At 47.5% G+C, this 25,671-nt stretch overlaps 2 protein-coding genes across 2 annotated transcripts; both read left to right on the top strand.

Moving 5' to 3' along the window:
- The first annotated feature begins 656 nt into the window (after positions 1 to 656).
- Positions 657 to 20,209, top strand: atr (ATR serine/threonine kinase). Its single transcript, XM_062987395.1, has 47 exons — positions 657 to 786; positions 1,282 to 1,373; positions 1,647 to 1,799; positions 1,879 to 2,747; positions 3,006 to 3,175; positions 3,263 to 3,421; positions 3,928 to 4,115; positions 4,201 to 4,353; positions 4,470 to 4,668; positions 5,101 to 5,357; positions 5,471 to 5,658; positions 5,939 to 6,039; positions 6,121 to 6,292; positions 6,641 to 6,811; positions 6,904 to 7,098; positions 7,188 to 7,373; positions 7,785 to 7,880; positions 7,975 to 8,105; positions 8,190 to 8,333; positions 8,584 to 8,677; positions 9,021 to 9,146; positions 11,208 to 11,414; positions 11,493 to 11,606; positions 11,764 to 11,879; positions 12,208 to 12,328; positions 12,427 to 12,564; positions 12,647 to 12,860; positions 13,099 to 13,271; positions 13,380 to 13,544; positions 13,770 to 13,861; positions 14,030 to 14,121; positions 14,206 to 14,383; positions 14,522 to 14,701; positions 15,285 to 15,444; positions 15,529 to 15,708; positions 15,805 to 15,947; positions 16,144 to 16,241; positions 16,344 to 16,576; positions 16,720 to 16,854; positions 17,479 to 17,679; positions 17,798 to 17,941; positions 18,045 to 18,195; positions 18,467 to 18,623; positions 18,725 to 18,878; positions 19,124 to 19,275; positions 19,535 to 19,640; positions 19,806 to 20,209. Exons 1-47 carry the CDS (start codon positions 731 to 733, stop codon positions 19,977 to 19,979), a joined length of 7,878 nt encoding a protein of 2,625 aa, XP_062843465.1. The 5' UTR covers positions 657 to 730; the 3' UTR covers positions 19,980 to 20,209.
- A 983-nt stretch (positions 20,210 to 21,192) lies between these two features.
- amer3 (APC membrane recruitment protein 3) lies at positions 21,193 to 24,722 on the top strand. The gene is made up of 2 exons (XM_062987300.1): positions 21,193 to 21,208; positions 22,004 to 24,722. The coding sequence occupies exon 2, from the start codon at positions 22,026 to 22,028 to the stop codon at positions 24,720 to 24,722; it is 2,697 nt and encodes an 898-aa protein (XP_062843370.1). The 5' UTR covers positions 21,193 to 21,208; positions 22,004 to 22,025.
- Positions 24,723 to 25,671: the final 949 nt, after the last annotated feature.

Raw genomic sequence — 25,671 nt, 5'->3', positions numbered from 1 at the left:
GGTGTGAAGATTTAAACACAATATTTATGATGTAAACACTGTTTAGTGCTATGATGCTTAAGTTTTTACTAAATTAAAATATCCCTTATAACCCAAACTACATTCTTACTCACTTCATAGTGGGGTCAAACTCAACGAAGAAATGTAGCAGTAGTGCACTTATTAGGCAAACTATTTAGTAAAACAGCATGCAGTTTGATACACAGCCGTTGCCTCATCTACTCCACAGACATTTTTAGCGTATTTATCCTAGTAATAAAATAAAATAAAACCCAAATACATTACTGTGTAAGAAATCATATGTTTTATTGTTGAAGATTTAAACACTTCATTTGTTCGATTCTTGTTTACATCGACGTGACGACCACAGATTCGCGCTTTGTAATTAGAATTGCTCCTTCAAAGCCGCCGTACACTGGCTCTACGGTTGCGTCTCAAAATACACCCGACTTCACTATATAGTGGACTAAAACAGTTCCTACGTTTCAACTTTCGTGCGCACTGACTAGGACAATAGGATGTGGATTGAGACGCGACCTGAGAGTTGGAGGGGAATAGTTTTGAAAATAATGGAGGCATTCGTGAGGGAGCTCATGCTAAACTGTATTATTATTCACTGTCACCTGGGAAAGTGTTAAAAAACGGATATATTTATTTTAATGACTGGGTTTAATGTTTTTAAATATTTGAACTAGATATCTTCGGGCTGTAAATAAATAAAAACGTGAAAATGGAGCAGGGACTGGAGATGTCAGCTATGATCCCTGCTTTACAGGAGCTAGCCAGGTAACTATTTATTTATCATATTAACGAGATTATTATTTTAATATATTCAGAAACAATCCTGTTAGTTAATTGTTAATGAATCTGTTGGGTGCAGCTGGTGGTGTAGAGTCCTCTGAACATGTCTTTGATTCTTGCCTCACTTTGTCTGAGGAGTTTCTTCCATGTCTGTGGGTTTCCTCTCGGTGCTCCGGTTTCTCCTCCACACACTGATACACGCAGAAGGTGAATTGGCTGCTCTAAGTGTGACTGAGTGAGTTTGTGGCAGTAGTCCAACCGTATGGTCAAGGTACTAGAATAAGTGGTGGAGAAATACAGAGTGTGTAGTGTGTTCTTCCAAACATCTTAATGCCACCTGTAAGAATCCAGCAGTGTATTTTGTAGAAAAGTGGCTTCACACCTATTGGAGGACGCATGGCCCTCTTTGGTAACGTGCATATGGGGAATGGGATATATCCAGGTTTGGAATGTGATGTGTGTAATTGTGTGTTTTTACAGTGCTACGTCAGTGGAGTATAACCAGGCTGTGCAGAAACCCAGACAGATTTTGTGCCAGTTTATAGACCGGATCCTGACGGATGTGGACGTTGGTGAGTAGTGTATCAGTGTAAGGGCACGTGATATGACTAAATCTGCAGGATCTGCTGCCAAACGTTTGGTACCAGATACCACAGGAGTCCATGTGTGACGGGTCACAGCTGATGGGGAACGCTCACGATATTAGGGAAGTGGTTTGAATGTCATGGCTGATCGTTGGTATGATCCCCTTTCTGGCCAGAGCGAAACGGGAAATGGCTATATCTAAACTGGGTGCCAAAAAAGGTCCAGCCCAAGGATTATTGTGTTGTTTGTTGTTGTTTCAGTGGCGCTGGAGCTGAGTAAGAAGAGCAGTTCAGAACCGGCCTGTGTGATGCTGCTGGATTTCGTCCAGCACATTATTAAATCCTCCTCGCTCATGTTCATCAGCCCGGCCTGTCAGTCCGAGCAGTTCAGAGACGTGGAGAGCGCCTGCAGCGGTGCGTACCGTTAGGTGTGTTTAGTGTAACAGGACGGCGGTGTGTTGTATGACGATGGTTTCCTCTGTGTGTGTGTTAGATTTCAGTAAGTGGATCATCACTCGTCTGCTGCGGATCGCTGCCGCTCCTGAATGCGGAGACCTTCATGGAAAAATCGCTGCTGTTATCTGCTCCCTGCTCCACCTGTTCCGAGCCAAGAGCCCCGCCCTGTTCGGATCTCTGGGCAGAGAGCTGATAGGTTTAGCGCAGGATTTGAGCGACCACTTGTCCGGTGTAGACCCAGCGCCGTGGCCTGTACTGGTGCAGCGCTTTCGCCTCGGTTCCTTCGATCCTGTGGTGTATCTCACCCCCTCTGTCCTCCAGCTCACCTCCAGCACCTCCGCCCAGGCCCTGCTGGCGACCGCACTGACTATCCTCACCGACGTCCTCCAGGGAATGTTCTTCCCCAGAGAGGTGGGGCAGATCTGGGACGTCTCCTGCGCTCTTTTGATACACGGCGGCCCCAGGTTAACGGGCGTATCCATGGCCGTGCTGAGGCTCATCGTTATTTTGGGTGGATTCCCTGAAAGCCACGCCCAGGCGTTCTTCGCTGCCTACCTGTCGCTGCTGGACTCGGTGACGAGCCGCGCGGACGCTGAGGTGTGTACGTACGGCGCAGAGTTCCAGGCCCTCTCACAGTGTGTGTTCAGACGTGAGAAAGGTGCGCACAGACGCTTCGAGCGCGCTCACTTGGACCTGCTGATGGAGAAGGTGCACGGCCTGATGATGGGCGGGGCTCTGGAGAGGGTGAGGGTGACGGAGGTGCGCACGACGCTGTGTGAGGTCTTCTGCTTCGTGCTGGAGTGCGTTCCGCTCGGGTACGAATCCGCGGCGTCGATACGGAAGAGCCGAGTGACTGACGTCTGCAAAACCATGATCAGCACCATCGGAGCTCGAGCGCACCAGGAGGTCCTCATCTCACCATGTCTCACATCATCTCATCTCTCATCATCTCACCTCATCTCTCATCTCACCACATCTCACATCACCTCACTATGTCTCACCTCACTTACTTCACCTCATCTAATCTCACCTTATCTCATCTCACCATGTCTCACATCATCTCACCTCACAACACGTCTCACCTCACGCATTATTAACAATATTGATATGATCATGATGAATAATGAATGTGTATTCCGGGTTCTTTGTGATGGTTGTCTTCAGTATGTGGAGGGCTATCTGAGTGCGGCTCTGAAGGCAGAAGCTCTGATGATTCTACAGGAGCTGCAGAGCGACGTGGGTGATCTGGAGGAACCCAGTGGATCTGACGAGGAGATCCCAGCTAAAAGATTACACCTCTCCCTCCTGCCCTCTCCAGCCGAGACTCTACCCAGGTACGCCCGATCCTTCTCCTGCTCCTCTCTGTGCTCTGTAGCTCCACCTGAGGCTCAGGATCACTAACCTCACGTCTCTTCCTGTAGTGAGGTGGACATGAGGAGCAGGAGTGAGCTGTGGGCTGCTGTACACCATCGCCTGGAGGAACTTCTCACCCAGCTGAGGGAACCGGACGTGACTCAGCAGTGTGTGTGTGTTCTACAGGGCGTGGTCATCGTTCTCCGCCTCAGTGCGCTCTGCTCCGGGTACCACTGCACCCTCATACTCTATATCAGAGAAGTAGTTCAGCCCCATGACCATCTGTCTGTCTGTCTGTACATTCTTCTGTGTATCCCTCTGTCCAGCCACCTATCCCTATCTTTGTCTGTCCTTCTGTCTGTCTCTCCGTCTGTCCCCGTCTGTCCCTCTGTCTGTTGGTCTCTCACTCTTTTTCTGTCTGTCCCTCTGTCTCTCTGTTTGTCTGTCTCTCTTTCTGTCTATCTGCTCTCCTAGTTATGAATCTACTCATTATAGGCAAAAATATGTGGACACCCCTCCTAAGTTTGTGTGGTTTAGCCACACCCATTGTTAAAGGTTGGGGAAGGCCCTTTGCTGTTGCACATTCATGTCGGAACAGGAATGTTACTAGTAAATGTGATATAATTAAAAATTAATTGTTATGGGCATGGCTAAAGCTCCTGATGTCAGTAGTTAGAAGGGGTGTCCACATACTTCCGGTTATATAGAGTATCTGTGTGCTGTTCTTGTGTAGTGCTCGGTGTGAGCTGAACCGTGGAGATAAACCCACACACTCTCAGAAGCTGGTGTGGTTGAACCCCAGGACGTTGGTTCAGGTGGTGGATCTGTGTCAGTCAGTGATGGTGAGAGCCGGCGTGGAGGATCTGGAGCCGCTGGTGGAGGGAACAGTCCGGATCCTGGACGCCATCGTGTACATGACCAGTGGGTGGATGCTGTTGTTTTTTTGGGTAGATCCATCACTAACGTGTGGTTCTGTATTCCTGATCCTGAACTCTCTGGTTCTCAGTTAACGCTCAGATGGACGCCGGGCTGTACCGCAGTGTGTGTGGGTTGCTGTCGGTTCCCTGGGTAAACACACACTCTTCCAGTTCGGCCTATCGGACTGCGGCTTTTCCTGAGAGCCTGACGGGATTGGCGCAGGAGGTCGCCCCCGCTCACTGTGAGTAGGTCACGTGATCGGATCGTGATGCATGGATGCACAGATAATCGATTCTCTGATGTATGGCGATATTTACTGTATACTGTATTTTTGTGTGGGTTTTTTTTGCCGTATAGCCGCTGAGACTCGAGCTCGCTGTGTGCTTCTCCTCGCTCTCCTCCCCAAGCAGACGGGTGCTGACTGGCGTATAGCGGTTTATCGCTCCACCCTACAGAGCGAGAGCGAGCTGGAGCGGGTCAGCGCAGTTAGAGGGTTACCCCTACTGCTTCATCGGCTGGGTTCCAAATCCTACAACGCCCTCCACAACACGCTCACGTACGTCACTTTGTACATTATTGTTGTTATTGTAAAGTAAGAACATCTAGGAGCAACAACAGCTCAGCCATATAGTCCGTAAGCTGCCAGAAAGAGACCTGCTCAAGCATCAGCACCGAGTCCCTAATTCTAATGAACTACTGCTGGAACCAACATCTGTTCATGAGCAGCAGTGCCAGGTGAAAACTGGAGTGGTGTAAAGTGCCCCACTGTTGGACTCTGGAGCAGCAGAGAGCCATTTATCTGACCTGAACACATGGAGGATACGTTTATGGCTTGAGCTTTGACCTCAACCCCATCTTTTGAAATGAATCAGAATGTCGAATGTGAGACCTCACCAATGCTCTGAATAAGACTGTAGGCTTAGACTAGATGTTCTTCAAGCTTGTTTGGTTGTCCTGAAAGTCTGACCGCACCCCCTCTGTGTTTTAGGAACAGGTTGGCGGACTCCAGTACCCGGGTGAGGGTTGAGATGGCGTCCGTCTGCGCCCCGCTGCTGTGCTGCCTGTCCGAAAGCTCGCAGCTCCACCTCCTACCTGAGGGGACGTGTTCCTCTCCCCCCGTGTTCCTCAGTGACCGGATCAGACTGTCCGACTCCCACTCGCCCCGCCCGTCCTCCGTCGCTGCCACCGTCCTCACGCCCTTCCTCCAGCTGCTCCTACCCAGAGAGGAACCCGAGGTCAAACGAGGTCAGCCAGTCAGTCACCATTCAAGGGTTTCATGTATTTATGTGTTTGTTGATTGTGAGATATGCTCAGTTCCCCTGTATCTTTGTTGTGTGTGTTTATCTTCTGTTGTTCAGCATTTATCGAGAACATCCACCACCTTTGCCGGCACATGGACGTGAGCAGCGGTGACGCCGATTCCAGATCTCTCCTGAGCACGCTCATCAACCTTATAGAGGATCCACATCTGGATGTTCGACTGTCATTCAGCCAGAACATCAGGAACCTGCTGGAGAGCTGGAACGGAGACTCCTTCCTCAAAGAGGTACAGATCAGTCTTCACTGTACGGCCATAAGTATGTGGACACCCATCCTAATTATTATTAGGTGTTACACGCACCATCAGATCCACATCTAATAGATCCCTCACACGCACCATCAGATCCACATCTAATAGATCCCTCACACGCACCATCAGATCCACATCTAATAGATCCCTCACCAGTGATGCAGAATGGGTGTCGCCATGCACATTTTGTGGTCCTAATATTTTGGCTCATGTGTACAAACATATTATTGTGTTGGTATGTTCTCCTGCTCCTCAGCTGCTGGTGTCGCGACTGAAGGAGGCATTTACCAACGCAAAAACATCCAGGAGCAACGATCTGAAGCACACTCTGATCCTCACCACGGGGGAGATCGGCAGGTACACACACCACCATTAACCCTAACCCTACATTCCCAGTTCTGTGTAATTACGAACTGGTTTCTCTCTTTGATGTTCCAGGTTTGCGGAGGGTAGCTTGGTGTCGTTCTCTCTGCTGCGCCTGCTGCACTGTTTACTCTCCAAATCCACTCAGGTGTCGGTCGTGGCTCACACCGAGATTCAGGCTCTCGCTACAGCACGGAACCTCAAGCTACAGTCCTTCTTCAGTCAGTACCGGAACCCCGTCTGTCAGGTACCACTGATCAGCTCCTCAGTACAGAGGATTCTAATAACACATGGAGTCATAATCACATTCTTTAGACGCTCTACTTATACACGGATTACTTAGACAGACCCATGCTGTCCGGTTGAGGTGCTAGCACCAGTAGTGGATGACCAAGATTGGCACAGCGTGTCTCTCCATATGTACTATGACTGACCGAGGAGGGTCGTACCTAACACGCCCCATCTGACGTGTGTGTAGTAGCCGCCTGACAGCAGCAACCTGGCAGAGGTAGGGGCTTAAACCAGTGACCTTTTGATTTTGCTTAATGTGTGTGTGTGTGTGTGTGTGTGTGTGTGTGTGTGTGTGTGTGTGCAGTTCCTGGTGGAGTCGCTACACTCCCGGCACGTGATGGCGCTGCGCTGTACCCCCGATCAGAGCAGCGAGGCGCTGCAGGAGGAGGCTGCTCACCAGAGAGAGCTCGCCCTGGACATCCTCTCCCACGTAGCTCACGCGTTCGACTTCCCCGACCTCAACCGCTTCCTCAACGTGAGCTTCAACCCTGCATCACGCCCCGCCCTGCCCCGCCCCATTAAATAGTATCTTCTTATTTTGTGACGTCGTGTCGTCTCTGATTACAGCGCACCCTGCAGGTTCTCCTCCCGTACCTGGCGGCGAAAGCCAGCCCCACCGCGTCGGCTCTGATCCGCACCATCGCCAAGCAGCTCAACGTGAACCGGCGGGAAATCCTCATCAACAACTTCAAGTACATCTTCTCTCATCTGGTGTGTTCCTGCACCAAAGAGGAGCTGGAGAGAGCTTTGCATTACCTCAAGGTGAGTGGGCTTCACACACACACACACACACACACACACACACTTTCTTATTTAAAGTAACCTCCTGAACCTTCTGTCCTGGCGTGCAGAGCGAGACGGAGATCGAGTTGGGCAGTTTGCTGCGTCAGGATTTTCAGGGTCTTCACAACGAGCTGCTGCTGAGACTAGGAGAGAACTACCAGCAGGTCTTCAACGGCCTCTCCATCCTCGCCTCCTTCGCCTCCAGCGACGATCCGTACCAGGGACCCAAAGACATCAACTCTCCAGAGCTCATGGTACGAATCTCCGCCCCTCAGTCCAGCGTTAGATGTTTGTTTGATAATAAGAACGATTGATTTTTTTTATGGGTGCCATGATCATATTTTCATCATCTGCTTTAGTCACAGTTCTGGTCCTCATATTTGATTGGGCACTGCTTTTACACCTTGATGTCCTGATGCCACTCTTTTAATTTCATCTGGGCTTGGACTGGCATGAGGGCGCACCCCCCAGGTTGGACTAGGCTTTTTTGGCCAACCACAGCTTAGACATAGCCAGTCTTGTCAGTGCGGACGCCCAACCAGCTGATAGCGCAGTTGAGATTTAGACCCTGGATCCCAGTATCTCGGCGTTATTGGGCTAGCTTGCTTTATCGCTGTGCCACTGCCCGGCGTTTACAAGGAACGTTTATTTCTGTTGTCACGAAGGCGGATTACCTGCAGCCGAAGCTCCTGGGCATCCTGGCGTTCTTCAACATGCAGCTGCTGAGCTCCAGCACTGGTGAGAAGGAGAAGAAGAAAATGGTGGGTCTGTTTTCCTTTCCTGAACAGCGTGAGCACTGAGGAACAAATGCGTCCTTGATAATAAAAGCTTTACGTTCTTGTTCTCTGTTTTAAGGCTCTGAACAGTTTGATGGCTCTGATGAAGCTGATGGGTTCCAAGCACATCAGCTCGGTGAGGGTGAAGATGATGACCACGCTGAGAACCGGCCTGAGATATAAAGAGGATTTCCCTCAGCTCTGCTGCCAGTCAGTTCTGACTCTTTATTTAACGTTCAGTCAATAAAAAGACGTGACCTGGACGTTCCACTGATCGTTCGCTTCTTTTCGCAGGACTTGGGACTGTTTCGTGCGCTCCTTGGATTCGTCCTATTTGGGGCCGTTATTGAGCCACGTGATCGTCGCTCTTCTGCCTCTGATCTCCATCCAGCCCAGAGAGACGGCCGTCATCATGCACTACCTCATCGTGGAGAACAGGTACGTCCTCTACGTTCGGTTTGGTTCCTGTTTGGGTTCTTGGAACTCATCACTCCTGAGGAGCCACATCACTGCATTCATAGATGGGTCGGAAGTTTACATACACCTCGTCATCATATTCCAACTGTGTTTATAAAGCGTCCTGCCAGGCCGGTGACCCCGCCCCGTCTCTAACGCTGGTCTCTGTGTATCAGACTGCTTAGAGGTTGTGGATTGAGGGAGAGTTTTAATCTTTTTATCTTTATTCCAGAGTGGAGGTGGAGGACTTTCTTCATGAAATCTACTTCCTTCCTGACCACCCCGAGCTGAAGGACGTCCACAAGGTGCTGCAGGACTACAGAAAGGTGAAAAATACAACATTCAACACCGCAGCACTTCTCTGTACCGTTTAACTCAGAGGTGTGTGACGGGGTCGAGGTCCACCATAGATCCTAAACCCCCGACTCATCAGACCCTGGGATACAGTCATACTGGAACAGGACAGGGGCGCCCTGGTGACGGATTCTACCACAGAACCTCACGCTGCACTTGTGTATTTTTATCTGTGTATTAAAGATGCAGGTTTTGCCGATGTATGGTTAAGGGCCTCACACAAGGGCCTAACATTGATAATTGAAATGACATTTTGAAGCGACTGTGTTGATGGATCTGATCTGTCACTGATCCGTGTTCTATATCTGTGTTCAGCAAACGTCGAGGAGCTCAGATCTGCAGGCGGCTCTGCAGCGCTCCATGAGGGCCGTTCAGCACGAAAATGTGGACGTCCGGATCCACGCCCTCACCAGCCTGAAGGAGATGCTGCACAAGAACCAGGTCTCTCTCACACACACACACACACACACACACACACACACACACAATCTGATAAAATACATACGAATGAAATTATTCATGGAGCCGGAAGAAACTAGTCGTAACTGCTTTGTGTGTGTGTGTGGTATGGTTTGGTTGTGGGTGTATGGTATGTTTGGTGTGTATTCTGTGTGTGTGTTGTCCGTGTGTACTGTGTGTGTGTATATAGTGCATGTGTATGGTGTGAATTGTGTATATGGTATGTATGTTGCCTATTGTGCTTATATGGTGTGTCTGTGTGTACAGTGTGTGTATAATGTGTGTGTGTATATGTTGAGTGTGTGTATAATGTGTGTATATATACAGTGTATCACAAAAGTGAGTACACCCCTCACATTTCTGCAAATATTTTATTATATCTTTTCATGGGACAACACTATAGAAATAAAACTTGGATATAACTTAGAGTAGTCAGTGTACAACTTGTATAGCAGTGTAGATTTACTGTCTTCTGAAAATAACTCAACACACAGCCATTAATGTCTAAATGGCTGGCAACATAAGTGAGTACACCCCACAGTGAACATGTCCAAATTGTGCCCAAAGTGTCAATATTTTGTGTGACCACCATTATTATCCAGCACTGCCTTAACCCTCCTGGGCATGGAATTCACCAGAGCTGCACAGGTTGCTACTGGAATCCTCTTCCACTCCTCCATGATGACATCACGGAGCTGGTGGATGTTAGACACCTTGAACTCCTCCACCTTCCACTTGAGGATGCGCCACAGGTGCTCAATTGGGTTTAGTCCATCACCTTTACCTTCAGCTTCCTCAGCAAGGCAGTTGTCATCTTGGAGGTTGTGTTTGGGGTCGTTATCCTGTTGGAAAACTGCCATGAGGCCCAGTTTTCGAAGGTAGGGGATCATGCTCTGTTTCAGAATGTCACAGTACATGTTGGAATTCATGTTTCCCTCAATGAACTGCAGCTCCCCAGTGCCAGCAACACTCATGCAGCCCAAGACCATGATGCTACCACCACCATGCTTGACTGTAGGCAAGATACAGTTGTCTTGGTACTTCTCACCAGGGCGCCGCCACACATGCTGGACACGATCTGAGCCAAACAAGTTTATCTTGGTCTCGTCAGACCACAGGGCATTCCAGTTATCCATGTTCTTGGACTGCTTGTCTTCAGCAAACTGTTTGCGGGCTTTCTTGTGCGTCAGCTTCCTTCTGGGATGACGACCATGCAGACCGAGTTGATGCAGTGTGCGGCGTATGGTCTGAGCACTGACAGGCTGACCTCCCACGTCTTCAACCTCTGCAGCAATGCTGGCAGCACTCATGTGTCTATTTTTTAAAGCCAACCTCTGGATATGACGCCGAACACGTGGACTCAACTTCTTTGGTCGACCCTGGCGAAGCCTGCTCCGAGTGGAACCTGTCCTGGAAAACCGCTGTATGACCTTGGCCACCATGCTGTAGCTCAGTTTCAGGGTGTTAGCAATCTTCTTATAGCCCAGGCCATCTTTGTGGAGAGCAACAATTCTATTTCTCACATCCTCAGAGAGTTCTTTGCCATGAGGTGCCATGTTGAATATCCAGTGGCCAGTATGAGAGAATTGTACCCAAAACACCAAATTTAACAGCCCTGCTCCCCATTTACACCTGGGACCTTGACACATGACACCAGGGAGGGACAACGACACATTTGGGCACAATTTGGACATGTTTACTGTGGGGTGTACTCACTTATGTTGCCAGCTATTTAGACATTAATGGCTGTGTGTTGAGTTATTTTCAGAAGACAGTAAATCTACACTGCTATACAAGCTGTACACTGACTACTCTAAGTTTTATCCAAGTTTCATGTCTATAGTGTTGTCCCATGAAAAGATATAATGAAATATTTGCAGAAATGTGAGGGGTGTACTCACTTTTGTGATACACTGTATATTGAGTGTGTGTATATATTTTGCATGTGTACTGTGTGTATTGTGTGTTTATAAAGTGTGTGTATGTAGTGTGGTAGTGTATATAATGTGTGTATATAATGTGTGTGTGTGTGTGTGTGTACAGGCTGCGGTGTTGAGGTTGGTGCTGGACAGTGAGTTAGTGGAACCGGTTCTCTCCGAGTTGGTGACGGTGTTGTTGCTGGGGTGTCAGGATGTGAACGCAGAGGCGCGGTTACTGTGTGGAGAGTGTTTGGGGGAACTGGGAGCCATCGACCCCGGCCGACTGGACCTGAACACCTCACACACTCAGCGCAGCGGAGCCGTCTTCACCGTCAGTATCATTGCGGTTACTCACCACACAGCGTTGGTTCTTAGTGAGTGACCCGTTCTCTCGGTTCTCTGTGTACAGAGCGGGATCGAGGATCCAGATTTTGCGTTCGGGTTGCTGACCGAGATCACCAGAACTTTCTTGGCGTATGCGGATAACGTGAGAGCGCAGGACGCCGCGGCGTACGCCATGCAGGTGAGGAAACCGTTCCACACACCGTCTGTGGACCCCGTACGCGGTCTGGCTCTCTGCCAGTCTCCGTCGCTGAAGATCCAGAAACGTCTCACGTTTACACACACGGCTGTTGGACTTCTGGGTTCTGTGGTGCACCTCAGGGTTCTGTGTTTTACAGGAGCTGCTTTCTTTATACGAGTGTCGGGAGGGACGGACGGACTCGCCCGGCCGCAGACTCTGGAGAAGATTTCCAGAACAGGTTCAGGAGATCCTCGAGCCGCATCTCAACAGCAGGTCAGTCAGGCCGGCCGTGATGATGTCTAGATCCCTCCTGCTCATAGAACTATCGTGTGTGTGGGAATTTGTGGCTGTTCTGTCAACGATGACAGCAGTTGTATGGATGCTCACTGATGCCGGACTTCCAGTTCATTCCAAAATCTTGGATAGCTTTCCAAAAAAATGGGGTCTGTAATAGCTACGAAGGGGGGCAACTTGAGTGCGTAACTGGTTGTGATTTGGAAACGGGGTGTCAAACAAGCTGAAGGTCAAGTGTCCACATACTTTTGGCCATATACTGAAAAGGTTTGAATGTTGTTCTTGTGCTTTTCCGTGTTGGTTTCAGATATAAAAGCTCTCAGAAGGTGGTGAACTGGTCCAAACTGACCAAGCCCATCTACCTGAGTACCCGTGGCAGTAAGTTCTCGGACTGGTCCGCCACGTGGGCCGGATATCTCATCAGCAAGGTGTGACGATCTGGTCTTTCATTCCGTTCCATCTTTATCCGAACCCACATCCTGCTCACACAGATCAGAACAGTTTCCTGATGTTTTTGGTGTTCCAGGTGAGACACGAGCTCGCCAGCAAGGTCTTCATCTGCTGCAGCTTCATCATCAAACACGACTACAGGGTGACCATCTACCTGCTGCCGCACATCCTGCTCTACGTCCTGCTGGGATCCACGCCTGACGAGCAGCAGGAGGTCTGAACCGCGCCTGTTCTCGAGGTTCCTCAGGAACACCTTCACACTTCTCACGCTCGGCTCGTGTTCGTTCCCGTTGCAGGTGGTCGAGGAGATCATGGCGGTGCTGAAGGAGGACGAGCCGAGCTTATCTCAGCTGGAGGAGAACGCCTCCAGTCTCACCCAGCTCAGCACTCAGACCGTCTTCTCCATGATGGACCACCTGACCCAGTGGGGGCGCCACCGACTCCAGACGCTCAGTACGGCCAAGAGTTCCGGCCGCCACAGCCGAGACACGCACCACCTGCTGGCCGGCGGTGAGTCACGCACGTTCATTACAATAATATCAGTCATACACATCGCCAAAAGTATGTGGACACCCAAGCATGTGATCTAATCAGATCACATCACATAAGATAACAGATCACGTTGCATAATAGATTACATCAGAGCACATCAGATCACATTGGATTAGATGTGATCTTGTGTGATGTGATCTGAACTGATGTGATCTCATGTGTGCACTGGTGCTGATGGGGGGTGTTTGTGTATCAGGTGTGGAGAACAGTGAGTATCAGTGTGTGGTCTCCTTCCTGAACCGAATTCCTCAGGACGTTCTGGCTAAAGCATCGTTCCGCTCTAAAGCGTACACCAGAGCCGTCATGCACTTCGAGTCCTTCATCAGAGAGAAGAACCAGAGCATCCAGGATCACCTCTCCTTCCTACAGGTAAAAAACTAACTACTAATAATAATAATCATGTCTTCGATCTTAGACCTGAGTGTTTAACGTGTGTGTGTGTGTGTGTGTGTGTGTGTGTGTGTGTGTGTGTGTCAGGCTCTGTACGCAGCGATGCACGAGCCGGATGGAGTTAGAGGAGTGAACGCTCTGAGGAAGGAGGAACCGTCACTCAGGGAGCAGATATTAGAACACGAGAGTATCGGCCTGCTGAGAGAATCTACAGCCTGCTACGATCGAGCCATTCAGCTAGAACCTGATCAGGTGACACACACACACACACACCCCACACACACACACACCCCACACACACACACACCACACACACACACACCCCACACACACTTCAGCTGGACAGATTTACCACAATATTAAAAACACATAAAATTTTACGTCCATCAGAGTTCCACACACGCGACTCAGTATAACCAGACGGTGTTGGATTAACTAACACACACCCCCTCTGAAATTGTGTGTGTGTGTGTGTAGATCATACATTACCATGGGGTGATGAATTCCATGCTGGGACTCGGGCAGCTCTCCACCGTGATGACGCAGGTTAATGGAGTTCTAGCCAACAGGTGAATCAAACTCACGTCTATATTCACTTCAATATATTCATATGAACGTCTCCTCTAACTTTCTCTCCTTTCATCTCTTCTCTTCTCCTCTAAACATCTCCTCTCCTCATCTGAACGTCTCCTTTTAACGTCTCCTCTCTTCTCCTCTCGTCTCCTCTGATCCTGCAGACCTGGTTGGAAGTCGGATCTGAATGCGTATCGAGTGGAGGCGGCGTGGAAGCTCTCTCAGTGGGATTTACTGGATGATTATTTAGCCTCTGGTGAGTAGATCCTAAACGCTGATCTGATCCGGATCCTGTGGATTCCCTCACGTTTGTCTCTTATGTCTGCTTTCCTTCGTGCAGATAATAAATCCAACACGTGGGGGGTGAGACTGGGGCAGCTGCTGCTCTCGGCTAAGAAGCAGGACTCGGACGCTCTCTGTGAGAGGTTGAAGTTGACCAGGAAGGAGCAGGTGGTTCCTCTGTCGGCCGCCAGCTTCGAGTGTGGAACCTACCAGAGAGGATACGAGTACATCGTCAGGTCTGATACTGAAACTTTAATATTTCACATCAAACCTGCTGATGAATCAATCAGCTGTAGCGCCCCCTAATGGGAGCATCTGGAAGGAATTGTTCATTGAGGTGTAACGATGTTGATTTGCTTCCTGACTGGTTCCAGGTTGCACATGCTCAGTGAGATGGAGCACGCGTTCACCCAGCTGCAGAAGGAGGACGGAGGGGTGAAGATGAACCAGCTCATGCTGAACTGGGACGCTCGGCTGCTCATGACCCAAAACTCATTCCGTGCTAAAGAACCCGTCCTGGCTCTCCGCCGGGCCCTGCTCAGCCTGCGCAAGGGGTGAGAACACACACACACTCGTAATACACACACACACACACACACACACACACACACACACTCGTAATACACACACACACACACACACACTCGTAATACACACACACACACAGCCAATCAGAGACAGAGATTCAGTCACTCAGGTCAGTTAGGAAATGAAGAGGCTTATTAAGGGAGTACAGAGTCCTGACCCCACCCCCATTAAACAGCTTTGGGATGAATTGGAATGTTGATTCTCAAACAACATTAGCATCAGACCTCACAAATGCTATGTGGAGGCTGTTATAGCTGCAAAAAGGTGAGGGGGTGGCTTCATATTAAAGGGACGTCATGATTAGGGTCTGGGGTCCAGATTTGTTGAGTTTACCCCTCCGTGTGTAATCTGTTGGATATAAAAGCTCCTGTATGTTCCAGAGTTGTGGTGATGCCAGGCCTCGTTGTTCTCTGGATTAACGAAGTGCAGCTCGTTATCACGGCTCTGTTCGTTCGAGTTCCTGTGATGACCTCAGTAATGAAGATGCTGGAACACTGTGTGCCGGCTCCGTGTCCTGATTGGTTGTGTGGTTTTATTGATGGATTGCAGGACTGAATGTGAGGAGCAGGTCGGTCAGTGCTGGCTCCAGAGCACTCGAGTGGCTCGACGCGCCGGTCATCATCAAACTGCCTTCAACGCCTTACTGAACGCCGAGAACTCTCACCTGTCCGAACTGTTTGTGGAAAAAGCCAAGTGGCTCTGGTCCAAGGTACTAATCAGATACCTCAGACATCTAAATCCACTCCAGAGTGCTGATGATGGTTTGTTAACGTTAGATCTGTGTGTGTAACAGGGCGATGTGCACCAGGCTCTGATTATCCTACAGAAAGGAGTGAAGCAGTGCTTCCCTGAGGATCAACTCCTCACCGACCCTAAACGGATCCAGATTAAAGGGAAAGCTCTGCTGCTGGTGGGTCGCTACATGGAGGAAACCGCCAACTCGGAGAGCAACGCCATCATGAAGATCTACAGAGTACGGAGGAGTATAATAAATTCATGCCATGATACATACAGCCGTGTTCAGTAGATCAGTAGATCCGCTCACTGCCCCGTGCTCTCGTCTGTGTAGGACGTCACCACTCTGTTACCTGAATGGGAGGACGGGAACTTTTACCTGGCCAAGTATTACGATAAACTCATGCCCATGGTGACGGATAACAAAATGGAGAAGCAGGGCAACGTCATCCGCTACATCGTCACTTATTTCGGAAAGTATGGAATTTTATTTATTTATTAAGATTAATGTCGGGCAAAATCATTATTATTATTGTTTTTATTATTAGTTTAATAACTCGAGTTGTATAATAATGAGTTTAATAACTCGAGTTGTATAATAATGAGTTTAATAACTCGAGTTGTATAATAATGAGTTTAATAACTCGTGTCCCGTGTTTGGTCCTGTTCCTAGAGCTCTTCAGTTCGGTAATCAGTACATTTATCAGGCCATGCCCCGCATGCTCACGCTCTGGCTGGACTTTGGCGCCAAGGTGTACGAAGTAGAGAAAGGTAAAATCAAACTGCCAACCAAACTCAAGTACTTTGTAGATTCAGGGCTTGTTAGTTAGGGACATTTGGACCAAATTCAATACACAGCCTGTTGTGTTTCAGCCGGCCGCTCGGATCGGGTGCAGATGAAAGCTGATCTGAGTAAAATCAACGCGGTGATCAGCGAGCACACCGCCAGTCTCTCGCCGTACCAGTTCCTCACTGCGTTCTCGCAGCTCATCTCCCGAATCTGCCACTCCAACGACGAGGTGTTCGCCGTGCTCATGGAGATCATCGCCAAGGTTTTCCTGGCCTATCCACAGCAGGCCATGTGGATGATGACCGCCGTCTCCAAGGTCAGTGAGCGCTCTGCCGGGCAGGTTTGAGTCTCGACGACTGCTCCTCTGTGAGCGGTGGAGGAATACAGAGAGTGTAGCGTGACCCGCCGTTCATGCTAAGAGTTGTGTTTACTACCTGTGGGTTTGTTTTCACTCTTTAGTCGTCCTACCCGACCCGTATGAACCGGTGTAAGGAGATCCTGAAGAAGGCCATCAGCCTGAACAGCTCGTTCGGGAAATTCATCGGAGACGCGAACAGACTGACAGATAAACTGGTGGAGCTCTGTAACAAACCGGTGGGTCACAGTTCACATCCATTTCTAACAGACACGTTTTTATATTGAATACTGGGTTTATTCACCGTTTCTGCATCACTCTGCTGACCCGTGATAAGACTGGACAGTTCGACTCGATTTATGTGCAGCATGGCGTGTATTTAAACTTATTTAAGCTCAGATAACATTAGCATGTACATTGTAAACAGTCAAACAAACAAACAAAAATACCTGTGATGCAGGCACTGAAGCAAGCCTACGTATCGCTGATTTTATATGAATGCCCATGGTTTTGGTATACAACAAACAAGGTGAGGTGTCCACATAGTTTTGGACATGTGTACACATTTTTGCCTTAACTCTCCCTGGTCAGCCCCTCACTCGTTTATCAATATCAGCGGCTTCCTAACATCTTTTGACTGAATTGGCTCAAATTCCCACAGACGTACTGCAAAGCCTGGTGAAAATCCTTCTGAAAAAAGACGACATTTACATTCATATTGTATGTGATTGTGGTTGTATGTATGGGATGTGTGTAGCAGAATAAAAGCATGGACTGATGTTAATTCTGTGTGTGTGTGTGTGTGTGTGTGTGTGTGTGTGTGTGTGTGTGTGTGTGTGTGTGTGGGATTTGGGAATGATCAGGTGGACGGGAACAGCTCTACCCTGAGCATGAGCGTCCACTTTAAGATGCTGAAGCGCTTGGTGGAGGAGACGAGCTTCAGTGAGATCCTCATCCCGTTACAGTCCGTCCTGATCCCGACTCTGCCCTCCAGCGGGGGCGCCAACCCCAACCACGACGCCCTCCCCGGCCACTGGGTCTACTTATCCGGATTCGATGACAATGTGAGTGTTTGCTCTCATTAATTATGATAATAATTTGGGGAGGTTTTGGGGCAGGATTTGATCCTGAGTGTAAACAACAGAGTGAATCTGTGTGAACGTTCTGATCTTCATGTTGTAGGTTGAGATCTTGGCGTCGCTTCAGAAACCCAAGAAGATCTCTCTGAAAGGATCAGACGGGAAGTGTTACACCATGATGTGTAAACCTAAAGATGATCTGAGGAAGGACTGCAGGCTGATGGAGTTCAACTGCCTCATTAATAAAGTACACACACACACACACACACACACACTTCCGACAGGATACTGTTTTATTGTACAGTAATAACCACCACACAGTGTAATAAGTAGCTGCTTTTGTGTTACAGTGTTTGAGGAAGGACGCCGAGTCCAGGCGCAGGGATTTACACATACGGACGTACGCCGTGATTCCACTGAACGAGGAATGTGGCATCATAGAGTGGGTAAACAACACGGCCGGCCTTCGCCACATCCTCACCAAACTCTACAAGGAAAAAGGTGAGAGCTTCCTCTCACACACACTGTTCACTAACCATCGTTCCACTGTGGACACGTCCCAAATCACACTTTATTTACTACATAGTGTGCACAAACACCACCATCATTCCACTGTGGACACATCCCTAATTACTTAGTCCCTAACCACTCAGTATTTGTATTAGACCATCATGGAACATAGTGAACATCATGTGGTTTAAGACACGACCTTAGTTTTAGTAGCAGGATGTGCAGGACGTTCTTAATAGTAACCATAATCTCACTGCCGCAGGGATCTATCTGACGGGGAAGGAGCTTCGGAAGATGATTTTGCCCAAAACGGCGTCGCTTCAGGAGAAACTAAAGCTGCATAAAGACGTGCTGTGTGCTCGACACCCTTCTGTCTTTCACGAGTGGTTCCTCAGGACGTTTCCTGACCCCACCTCATGGTACTATCCTCGTCTCTGATTCGTACTTGAAGCCGGGTGTAATGGGACCAAACAGCGCTGTGTAATGAACGCTGGTGTGTGTTGTGTTTTTAACACTGCAGGTATAACAGCAGATCCGCTTACTGCCGCTCCACAGCTGTTATGTCGATGGTGGGTTACATTTTGGGACTGGGGGATCGGCACGGTGAGAACATCCTGTTCGACTCCCAAACTGGCGAGTGTGTTCACGTCGACTTCAACTGCCTCTTCAACAAGGTGAGAGGAGTAGAAACCAGTGGAAGAACCTTTCCAGTAATAGTCTGGAACAGCTCACAGCTGATGTTCTAATTCATCCCAAAGGTGTTCTGTAGGGTTAAGTTTAGGGCTCTGTGTGGCCCACTGAAGTTTCTCCACACTTAAGTCATAGTTTGTGTACATGATGTACATAGTTTTGGCCATATACAGTATATATGATGAGCTGCACTCTGTAATCACTAGCATAATATGTGTTGGTGTTTTAGGGAGAGACGTTTGACGTTCCTGAGGTGGTACCATTCCGGCTGACTCAGAACATGGTGCACGCGATGGGGCCGATGGGCACCGAGGGGCTTTTCAGACAGGCCTGTGAGGTGACCCTGCGACTGATGAGGGACCAGCGAGAATCGCTCATGAGGTTTTTACACTTTTCTGCTTTCCAGACCTGTTCCTGCTTTCATCCAGCTGAATTCCTGAACTAGATAGGTGTCCATCATCTCAGAGGTGTGAAATTGCTCTGTGAAGAAAGAGCAGAAGGATTTTGTTGTAATAAATGATGCAGATTTTGGCCAAACCATGTTCTCCTGAACACCTGCAGTGGATAAACTGGTGGAGCCATTCTCAACGTTTGGATTTGGTTTCTCTGTATTTACTTACGTTTTGTACCTTTATTTCAGCGTGCTGAAGACGTTCCTCCATGATCCGTTGGTGGAGTGGAGTAAACCAGTAAAGGGTCCTTCAAAAACACAAGCCAACGAATTTGGAGAAATCGTCAACGAGAAGGTAATCTTCATCTCACTTTGTCTACTAAGACTGAGTCCATGTTAATGCTCATGGTTCTGGAATAGAGTTAGAGTTAGGATGTCCATCAAGTTCATATTCAGGTGTCCAGACACTTTTGGCCATATAGTACATGTATACTATATTTCTATATTTTATTCCTCACAGGCCAAAACCCACGTGTTGGATATTGATCAGCGTCTGCAGGGAGTGATAAAGAACAGGAACAAAGTGATGGGACTGCCGCTGTCCATCGAGGGACACGTTCACTACCTCATTCAGGAGGCTACAGACGACAACCTGCTGTGCCTCATGTACCTCGGCTGGGGGCCGTACCTCTAAATACAGAAATAAACATACAGCTGACTTTTATTTATTTAGTTTATTTGTAGGTTGAAATAATGTTGGTTAATATTAATAACAGTTCAGGTATGTAAGAACGTTTCTTGTTGTTTATCGTTCATGCACTTAGTCTTTTTGTTGAAACTGTGTAAAAACATTGTTTGTAAAGATGTTAACATTTCTCCTGCTGTGTAGGTTTTTGTTTTGGCTTTAAAAGATTTCTGAAACTTTGTGCAGTTTCATTTATGCAGCATTTAAAATAAATAAGATTTATTTTGCAGTTTGAAAGTCAATCCCAGTGCATTTCAGCCTGATTTAGTTATTGCATGACTGGTTTTGATCTGTCCTGGTTTTGGGTCTTTGTCCTGCTGAAACACCCAACTGCAGCCGAGAGTCCTGGCTGTTGGTCCGAGGTTGTCTTCAGGATTATCGAGGTAGATGCACCAGTAGTCTCAGTAGCTTCAATTATGATCAAAATAGCATGAAGTCAGATACTAAAAATGTGTACAAAATTTAAGAACAACACTCTTGAGCTCCACTGTTATCTTGTGATGGGTTGACTGATTTGAATGACGTCTTGAACGTAGACGTAGCTTGTAAGAACTGTTAGCTATTTGTAGCACAGAACCAACACCATCTAGCGTCCATCTTTATCAGGACAGATTCAGATTGAGCTGCATTTCAAGAGCCAACCTTCAAATCTTTGATACCAATCCCAAAAACATACAGGTGTCAGTAAATTTAGTGGTGCTGGGGTGGTTAATGTGCTAGCCCACCACCGCTGAGATCTCAAGCTCTTAAGTTTGAATCCCAGGCAGTGCTATCAACCTGGTGGTAAAATTGTGACGTGTGCTGTGTAGCTGCGGCGCCTGCACCAGTAAAGGCTGATTTGTAGGGGGTATAACGTGGCTCTATACGTGAGATACGGCGCTTTGTGAGACTAGGTCAACCTGAAAAGATTCTGGGTGATGGTCTCAGCTCTCTTTGGCCAGCGCAGGGGTGGTGCAAGCAACACGAGCATCGCAGTAATAGAATTGGCAATGCTTACATTGGGGGAAATGTTATAGAATAAAATAAAATTACTTAATAGGCTGGTAAGCTAGCTGGCTTCATTTTTTTGTTTGACTGGATGAGACTTTACTCTGTTTGTGAAGTGTTTGGCTTTCCATAGTATTTATTCCAGTTCCCTCATCCATTCCGCGCTACAGCAGCTATTTCCAGTCTGACAGGTACGGAAACCCATATTTTATTCTCATTCTCTACAGGTTCGTTTAAAAGCGCTTAATAATGTAATAAATACAAATATATTTCATTAATATTAATCGCTTCTGAGGTAAATGGAGCGAACGCCTTTTTTCCCGCCACTCGTGTCTGACGTGAATCTCATAACGGTCATCTGCACCGCAGCGCCCTGCATACTACACTACTGCACAGTACATACTCACTGTATAACGGTCATCTGCATACTACACTACTACAATACTACACAGTACATACTCACTGTATAACGGTCATCTGCATACTACAATACTACACAGTACATACTCACTGTACCGCTTCATTTACTGCCATATTTACTCCTCACTACAGTAGTATGCGAGTAAGATCAAATCGGCAGAAATTCTTACTGATTTACAGCGTAAATATCGAATATCACATGAAATATAGAACCTTAATAAATAATACTGTCCAATTTAACGTTTTGAGCATTTTTCTGAATCAGGAAGGTCTGTGTGTTCCAATCCAGAGAGCAAAACTGATCTGTCCATTATTTTAATGCCTGACAGACTAACAAGCACACCAATGGCATCAGTTTTCATGGATAAAATACATTTATAATGTTATTAATAAAGTGACACATCAGTTTAAGCTGGTTGTTGGTCGATCTAATCTGGATCTGCTGGTTCCTCTAGAGCGTGTAGGTTTTGTGAATGAAAGGTCTTTGCACGATGACCTTTTTTTTTTAGATATAGTAGATGTAGATATTAAGAACATCCTCATACTGTATTCTGTTCCATCTGCAGGTATGAGTTGGGACCTGTCTGTATGGAGCTATCAAAGAACCAAAAGAAATCTCAAGGGTGCAGGAATAGCCTCAAAGATGAGACTCAATGCAGTGAAGGATCTCTTGGGTCTCTTGGTACCTCAGTCTTGGCGACTTTAAATGAAGACAGCGACACTTGTCTAGAGCTCGGTCCCAGTCTCTCAGATGGCTGGAAAAATAGCAACACCCACACTCGCAGGATGGAAAAAATACCTGATGGCCAAATGAGTGCAGAGAACAAAGATCGGCCTTGGTCCCCTACAAGATGTCCCCACAGCAGGCTTGAGAACAGTGCTAGTATTACTGGATTTGGTGCAACTCGCAGGCTGCTACATGAGAATCCATCTGAGAACGATCGTGAATTAATCGAATACCGCAATCTGACACCTCAAGTACCGTTTGTGCCTTGTGTTGCCAAATCACTTCCAAAGAAGAGGATCTTTTTTCACAAGCCCAAGAAGTCCATCAAAGACCTCTTCGTCCACAAAAAGCACAGTTGTAAGAAAGCAGCCTCACCGTCTACACCATGTCGTGAATACGGACCAAAGTCGAAACAGACTAAAAAATCTTCACGATGCCATGATCGTGCCAGGGCTGGTGAAAAAATAGATGATTTTCTTTCTTTTTCTGATTCCTCAAGTGAATGTTGTGCCAGTGTCCATGAAGATTCTGTGTCGGTGCAAAGTTTTGGCTCTCAGGCCGGATGCGGAGAGATATTTGCAGATGAGGAATTTGTTGTGTCACTTGAAGGAGCGGCTAATCCCAAAATGTACAAGGATGGCGGCGAAACCCCAAAACGAAGTCCTGTTGCTTCTGCATTTCTGGGAGGCAATAAACAGCTGGCATCATCTGGTGAAAGTGAAGTTTTGGATTTATTCACAATGTGGGAGACAGTTAATTTAACCATTCCTACTGGACAAAGCTTAAGCCAGGGAGCTAAAGCAACCTCAACACCAATGTCTAGTTTGCCAGTTTACAATAAAACAATTAGCCCTTCTGAGAACCTCCAGGACATGAGTTCAGAAATAAAGACCCCACTGTTAAACAAGGCAGCTAGTCCCCTTGATGACTTTGCTGCCCTGAACAGGACTCCAAAAGCAAAGATGCCACTGTCAAGCAAGTCAGCTAGCCCCCTTGTAGACTTTACTGTTCCAAACAACACAGTAGAAGCAAAGACACCATCATCAAACAATACAGCTATTCCCCTGACATGGGTGACTCAAAAAACTGAGAACCAGGAAAGCATCATTGATGAGGGTTACTGTGATTACATTTCATCCGAGGACCACACTGGGCAATCTCTTACACCAGTTTATTCCAGAAAGTTTCCCAGAGATTCCTACAGTGGAGATGCCCTGTATGAGCTGTTCTTTGACCCCGGTGAAGTGGAAACGACTCCCATTTTTGATGATGAGATGGATTTAACCCACAGTGTTTTTGGCCTGCCCAGTCCAGACCTTCCGTTATCGATGTACAGCTTCCATGTTGGATCCGAGGAGAACCTTGCTCCCTCTTTGCCCTTGGACTTAATCAACCATGATTTTCTTCAAAGTAACTGGGTGGGCAAGGAATGCCTACTGAAGCTTTGTGACACAGAAATCTCACTGACTATGGGTTTAGTCAACTGGTTGAAGCAAAGAACCCTCAAGGGTAACAAAACAGAGGTCGCGTCTCCAGGAGTCAGCACTGATGAGCAATGTCAAGAGGACAAAATCCAATCAGAAAATCTTACAAATGTACCAATAAATCTCAGTCAAAATACTTCATGTTGGATAGATGCTGATTCTCTCCCAGAGTTTAATTTAAAACAACAAAAAAGACGGGTTACGACACCAGAGAGCCAACCCAGGACCCCAACAAGTCATGTATGCTTCCAAATATTTAATATCAACTCAACATCAACACCAAGCCAGGCTTTAGCATCTCCATTAGGACATTCTCCAAGCTCCAGAACAAGTTCCATGTTTGTTCTGGCTGTCAACAAGGAATCTCTCTGTGATTCTTGCAAGGCTTTGCTGAAAAATGGGGCCAAGAAGTTGCACCTGTGTCATTCATGTATCGCCTTTGTTGAACACATCAAGAGCTCAGATTTTTGGGGTTGTGCAAAACCTAATCAAGCTAAGATTGTAGAAAGCCCTCGATTATTGAATGTAGGAGTGCTTCCATCTCCATGCAGCAGTTATGGAATAGCAAGTGACATCAGTCTTCTTTCACTGGTTGAGCAGTGTGCTAATCAGATGTCTTCAATGAAGATAAACCAGCATCGGGATCTTTCCACTGCTGCCAAGCCAGAGAAGGAGGAACGACAGAAGAAAAAATGCACCAGGAAGGACGTCAAATCCAAGTCCAAGACAAAAGGCAACTTGACAGGAAGAGGTAGCCTACACCACAAGGTGGTCCAAAGTCCTTCTGTATTAGAGGACAAAAAACACGGCCTTGTGACAACCAAGGAGTCACGCCACCTGAAGACGAATCCACCCAATAGCAACGAAGTATTTCAAGCTTCTAGACCCACGTCTCTTTCACTCCCGAACCCGACCTCATCCGAGTTCTCTAAACAAGAACATCACGGCAACAGGAAAGTCAAAGAGAAAGAACACGAGCGACGAAACAAGAAAGCAGCGGTGAACATGAACGGATTATCGGACCATGTTGTGCCGGTGCAGAAGATGGAACGAAGTCGCAGGATGAAGAAATAAAGCAGGTTTAACTTCTCACTGTACCTCTCGGTCAGGGTGGGGTCTGCAGCGGTAGACGAGGTACAGCTGGGTATTTGGATACGACTAGATTGGGAGAAAAAGGAAACGCATGAATGGAGTTAGATGATTTACTGTGCTTTACATCAACATGTCTTACTGCATTACTAAATAAACAGTGAAACGTGGTGAAGGTTACAGTAACGGGAGAACATGCCTCATGTTTGTGAAACCTTCTTGTTGGAAAGGATCTGCTGGTGTATTAGCATCACCGCAGTATAATAATGTGGTTGTTTCGGTGCTGCTCTATAATTAGGACATCATGAGACTCGGCTGCTTGTTTATTAGCCGGACGTGTTCTCCGTACCTCTGAACAGAAGGAAAAGAGAGCAAAGCGAATATGTAAAACCGTCCCCACCCATCATCCTGCTGGACATCACATTTCAAAACTATGGGCATTAAAAAAAACATGTGTGAGGTCAGGTTCTGGTGTTGGACTAGAATTCCTACCTCATAATCCTCATTTCAGTTTATTCCAAAGCTGATCAGTCCGGTTGAGGTCAGGGCTCCTGTGCAGGCCACCAGAGTTCTTCCACACCACGATTGGCTGCGTCTGTCGGGTAAATCGGTCGAAGGAATTCCTTCTGCATTTGAGGCCTCTGCTGGCTGGTGGAAGTGCCTGCACAGGGACGATGAATAGAGGAAGAGCAGCGTGTGACACTCCGTACATGATACTGATCCCTGTGTGAATTCAAAGATAGAAGATACGCCTCAAGCTCATGGTCTGGTGTCCATGTAGTTTAGGTGCTGCTGTTTTCATACAGAACCTGCAGTAACACCCTGCCGCCACTATATGGCAGTATTTAGATTTGAATGGATCTCTAGTTCTCGGTTCATGTTTAAAAGATATGTTTGGTATGAAGGGGGGGGCAGTTAATCTTTGAGACTTTAG

Source organism: Trichomycterus rosablanca, chromosome 25 (genome assembly GCF_030014385.1).
Source record: "Trichomycterus rosablanca isolate fTriRos1 chromosome 25, fTriRos1.hap1, whole genome shotgun sequence".
Classification (NCBI taxonomy): Eukaryota; Metazoa; Chordata; class Actinopteri; order Siluriformes; family Trichomycteridae; genus Trichomycterus; species Trichomycterus rosablanca.
Note: the sequence above shows the minus strand (reverse complement) of the source record. Positions and strands in the feature narration are given on the sequence as shown.